At 49.9% G+C, this 5,504-nt stretch overlaps 1 protein-coding gene across 1 annotated transcript; it reads right to left on the reverse strand.

Moving 5' to 3' along the window:
- Positions 1-2,271: 2,271 nt before the first annotated feature.
- On the reverse strand, positions 2,272-4,305 carry LOC119322151 (tyrosine N-monooxygenase-like). Its single transcript, XM_037595645.1, has 2 exons — positions 3,331-4,305; positions 2,272-2,910 (listed from the first exon to the last, which is right to left on the reverse strand). The coding sequence occupies exons 1-2, from the start codon at positions 4,303-4,305 to the stop codon at positions 2,272-2,274; spliced, it is 1,614 nt and encodes a 537-aa protein (XP_037451542.1).
- Between the last annotated feature and the right edge of the window lie 1,199 nt (positions 4,306-5,504).

Raw genomic sequence — 5,504 nt, forward strand, 5'->3', positions numbered from 1 at the left:
GGGCCTGCGGCTCCTGCTCTGGGCGTTCGCCGTCCCCGTCGCTGGCTCCCTTGGCGTCGGCGCCCTTCCTTAGCTCGCGGTTCTGGGTGCTCGGCGATTTGGAGGATTAGGCCTCTGACTCCGGCTCGGAGGGGTGCGCCCCGCCGTTGGGTGTGCCGGTGGTGGTTCCCGGGCCTGTGGCTGGTCGTTCCCGGAAGTTTGCTCCGGGCGGTCGGGGCAGACCGGTGGCGCTGCCGTCGGGGTCTCCTGGCTGGTCGCGTGGTGGGTGTGGATCCGGCTTCCTCGCAGGTGTGTGTTCCCCTTCGCCCCCCCTCCCCCGGCCTGCTGTGGCTCCTGACCTGGGTGGGTTGGCTTCTCCAATCGTTTCTCCTCCCTGCTCTCCTGCTCCCCGGCCGGGGCCGGCGGCGACGGCGGCGGGGGCGCCGGTGCGCCTGGTGGCAGTTGGTGGCCTAACCCTAGATCCGGGTGGCTCGGAGGGCTCGGGGGGCCTTGCTGGGCTTGTGGGCCTGGTGGCCTCTGCTGGGGTTCGGCCCGGTCCGCCCGCTCCACCGGCCCTGTCGTCTTTTATTTCTTTCCCTCCCCTTCTGTCCGTGGGCCCGGGGCAAGTGGTAGTGGCCACTGCGCCTCGGCCTCCCCCCTTTGGCCCGGGCTTCGGTTGCAACCTGTTCGGCCCAATCTGGCTCGGCCTGCTGCGGCTATATATGGGTGCGCCGCGGTGCCCTTCCCCCCTTCCTAGGGTTTCCGGCCTCCGCCGCTGATATTCGCAGGGCGCGTCGTCCCATTCGCCACTTCTCCAGATCCGCTTCTTCCCCACCCCCCGTCCTCCTCTCCTTTGCCGACGCGCTCGCCATGGACAAGTCGAGGACCTCCTCCTCCGAGGCCTTGTCGGGGAGCAAGAGGGCTAGGGAGTCCTCGCCGGGCTCTGGTGCTGATTTGGCCTTTGAGGCTGAGCTCCGCTCTAAGCTGGTGGCTGACCGGGCGGCGCACGGGCCTGTGCTTGCGGGGGAGGAATGGGAGGCGGGGTCGGACCGCTCCGTGGCCAGATCTGGGACGGCGCTCCCTGGATCTGGTGCTGGGTCGGGGTCGGGGCCGGATCCGTGGGAGGCTGTCGCGGCTTCGACGGCTGGTGGCTCATCTTCTTCGGCAAGTCTCTTTACTCGTTCTGTAATGCTTCACCCCGCAACTAACTCATTAGTCACATTGCTTGCAAGGCTTATAGTGATGAGCATTACTGAGAGGGCCCAAAGATACCTCTCTGATACATGGAGTGACAAATCCTATTCTCAATCTATGCCAACCCAACAAACACCTTCGGAGACACCTGTAGAGCATCTTCATAATTACTCAGTTACATTGTGACGTTTGATAGCACACAAGGTGTTCCTCCGGTATTCGGGAGTTGCATAATCTCATAGTCAGAGGAACATGTATAAATCATAAAGAAAACAATAGGAATAAAACTTAGATCATTATGCTAATCTAACGGATGGGTCTTGTCCATCACATCATTCTCTAATGATGTAATCATGTTCATCAAATGATAACACATGTCTATGGTCAGGAAACATAACCATCTTTGATTAACGAGCTAGTCAAGTAGAGGCATACTAGGGACTCTTTATTTTGTCTATGTATTCACACATAGTACTAAGTTTTTGGTTAATACAATTCTAGCATGAATAATAAATATTTATTATGATATAACGAAATGTAAATAATAATTTTATTATTGTCTTTAGGACATATTTCATTCACTTTAGTCTCGGTTGATGAACCGGGACTAAATGCCCTTATGAACCAGGACTAATGCCCAATTCCGCACTAGTGCAAAATAAAGAGACAATTATAGGTTGCTATGCTGCCCCGCCATGGACTTGGGCCGGAAAAAAGAGCTCAAACGGAGTTGCCCAACGTATATGCGCCGATCCACTTTTATCCTTGGTTGGTGATAAAAAGAGCATCCTCTTGTATACATTTCATCTCTATTTGTCCAAAATCAATAGTAGATGGGTGGTTGTTTGGCTAGCATGTACTGTTCCAATGCTTTGGACCAGCCTAGGACGATCCAGCGATGCATGAAAGAAATCATCTCGCTCGTATATGAAACAGACAAAACCAAAATAACTAGCATACGTGAAAATCAATCAAAGTGGAACGAAACAAAGCAGGACAAAAATAAGAATATCGCCTTCCTTTATTAGTAAGTATAGATTGAGCAAGAAAATAGCTGACATACTCGCCATATCGGTGATTCATAGCTCGTTATTTTGCTCAACGATGCATAATGAGAGGGTAGAGGTGCACTGCAAGACGTGGCTCAGCATGTAGCACTAGCGGTTTCTCTTTGAAGAGGTCGTGCTTCGATTCGCTGAGATTGATGGCCGACACCCCAGCCGGTTTGGTCCAGGTGAAGCCATGCAAGAGCCTGCCGAAGAGCATGACACTCATGGTTGTTCCTAGTGATGCCGCGATGCATCCCCGCCGTCCGGTGCTGAAGGAGATGAACCGCAATTCGCTCTCGGTAAGCACCACATTGATGTTGTCTCCCATATGGCGCTCTGGCTTGAAGTGGAGCGGTTCATCCCAGACGGCGGGGTTCCGGCCCAGGGCCAGCCGGCTGAGGATGACGTGGCTACCCTTGGGCACACGGTAGCCCGCAACAATGGTGTCGGCAATCGCAACGTGCGGCAGGTTGAAGGGAGCGATTGGGTGGAGGCGAAATGCCTCACGTATGCACGCCTTGAGATAGTTGAGATGCATGATGTCCGACTCTTGCACCAGTCGCTCGCGACCGACCACCCGGTCCATCTCCTCCACCGCCTTGGCTAGCAATTCTGGGTTGTTCACCATCTCCGCCAGCGCCCACTCCACTGCGTTTGACGGGTTATCTATGGCCGCTAATATTATGCCCTGCATGCATTCCATGGAGATAAATGTAAGTTAATATTATATCTTTGCATAAAGATAGATTACATTGAATAATTGGAATTTTAAATACAATTTAAGTTAAAATAACACCAAAATGGTAGAAAAATACATTAATGCTATGTTTAAACTATTAATTCACAATTTCTTATTCTATTGTTTCCCTTTTCTAACACCTGCGAAATACATTATAAGATCTACTCCCTAAAGTTTTTGACACTAACTAGTGTCAAAAACGTTCTTATATTATGAGACGGAGGGAGTAGTATTTAAGAGTGTGAGCTATTATCTTTTCTCATGGATGACGTATTAGTACCTTGTAGGACTATGAGGCAATTGGTCACTAAATTCAACCTAGGCCCTTGAACCATCTTAAAATTTCTCATTAATTAATATTTTGCTTACCTTGGACTGTGCTTTGACCTCATCGATGCTGAGCAACGGCTTGCCATCACCGTCGGCGAGCGTGATGAGAACGTCAAGGAAGTCCTGGACCCCGTCCTGCCTCTCGCCGCTGTTCCACTGCCTCCAACGCTCTTCGATGACCACGTTGTGCAGTCTATCCACTTTTGTGTTGGCCTCCTTAATAATTTTCTCGTGGCCGTCGAGGTCCAGGCCAAGTAGACACGGGAGGTAGTCGCTGACGCAGAACGCGAAGGTGAACCCTAGGAGGGCGAAGGAAGCGTCCATGTGCTCCATCTCCATCGGTCCCGGCCCGCCGTCCGGCTGAGGCTCCCCAAAGTACCGTTGGCCGAAGACAAGCCGGCGGATGACGTTGCCGCAGTAATGCCGCGCGACATGCCTGACATCGACGTTGGCGCCTAGTCCCGACGTTGAAGATGACCCCCCGGCGGTGAGGTTGTAGATGTAGCGCATCAAGTTGTCAGCTTCATCGGCGCGCTTGTCGTGGAGCCACTTGTGGCGGGAGGGGCAAATGATCTCAGAAGTGAGCACCTTGCGCATCTTCATCCACTGGTCGCCGAATGGCGAGAGCACGGCGTCCTTGTACCCGGAGCTGATGGTGCCGGAGGCGAAGGTGAGTGGACGGGACGAGAAGTTTTTGTCCTGCTTCTTGAGCACCTCCCTTGCGATCTTGGGACATGTGATCGGGACGACGTGGACGCTGCCAAGGCGGAAGCAAGCGATGTCGGTGCCCAAATCCTTCATCACGCGATGGATCCAACGGAACGCCGGCTTGTTGAGCACTAGCTCGGGCAGGCTACCCACCACTGGCCACGGCCATGGCCCCGGCGGAAGTGGAAGCGGCACCGTCGCCGATGAGCACGTGCCACTGCGGACCTTGCTCTTGGCCATGACAAGGTACATAAGCGTTATTACAATGAGCAGCTGGGACACAACAAAGCAGCAGCACACCAACATTGTGGAGACTGCTGCTTGCTGAGTGCACATAGGCTTGCGATGTAGCTTACCTTGTTATCGTTGCGTAGGGAAGCCAACTTTGCTCCCTGTGCTGCTTTGCTGCTTTGCCCATGAGGGCGAGACCCATCTTTATATGTTACCTCCGTCCCAAAAAATTGGCTTAGATTTATTAGATACTAAGGTATCTATGTATCTAGCTAACACTAAAACATGTTTAGATATAGTATATTCCTCATGTGTGGATCATTTACCACATGTATCATATGGTATTTCAAATGTATTTATCCTGATACTACTAACAATAATTGTCTATCCAAACATAATCAAAACAGAATAAAAAACTTCTATTTATAGATTGTCTTATATTTATCTAGATACGCAGGCTGATACTAAACATAATAATTATCTATCCAAAAGTAATCAAAACAGAATAAAAAATTTCTATTTATAGATTGTCTACAAACGACATACGGATGGATGTATATAGACATATTTTAGAGTGTAGATTCACTCATTTTGCTTCGTATGTAATCTATAGTGGAATTTCTAGAAGAGTTATATTTAGGAACGGAGGGAATAGTACTAATAATAATTTTCTATCCAAACGTAATCAAAATAGAATAAAACATCTCCTATTTGTAGATTTTCTAGGGTACTTATCCGAAAACTAACCATAATTGTCTTTCCCAAAGTATTTCAGTCGCCGGATATTGCTTGTTGGTCCTTACCATGGTTTTGGGTACCAGGCGGAAAATTCGGTTACCGCCCATAACCGCGTTTCTCGCTGCCCCACGATAATTCGGTTATCGAACTTTTTGATTTTTTTGAAATTTAAACTCCTATCTTCTAGTTAAATGAGATATCTCTAGCTCAAACGCAAGCTTACTTGCATCCTAGTGGTAATGATCTTACTCCAGCAACAGGGCGTCCTGTGTTCGTGAACCGCCGGCCGCATTTAACTTTTTGATTTCTGAAGAATACACGCCACACTATGCTGTAATTTCTAAAAAAATACGTGCACGCGAAGGTCGAACTCGCGACCTGCAGGTGCGTGGCAGTGGAGCAGACCTGATACCGCTGCTCTAGTACTACTGAAGCATACATACGGTGCTCCAAACTTTTGTATTCTAGTCGACAAAATTTTGATTTCAAATTTGAATTTTAAACTTTGCTCGAATTTTTGTCGGTATTTCGTGGTT

This window comes from Triticum dicoccoides, chromosome 6B (assembly GCF_002162155.2).
Source record: "Triticum dicoccoides isolate Atlit2015 ecotype Zavitan chromosome 6B, WEW_v2.0, whole genome shotgun sequence".
Taxonomy (NCBI): domain Eukaryota; kingdom Viridiplantae; phylum Streptophyta; class Magnoliopsida; order Poales; family Poaceae; genus Triticum; species Triticum dicoccoides.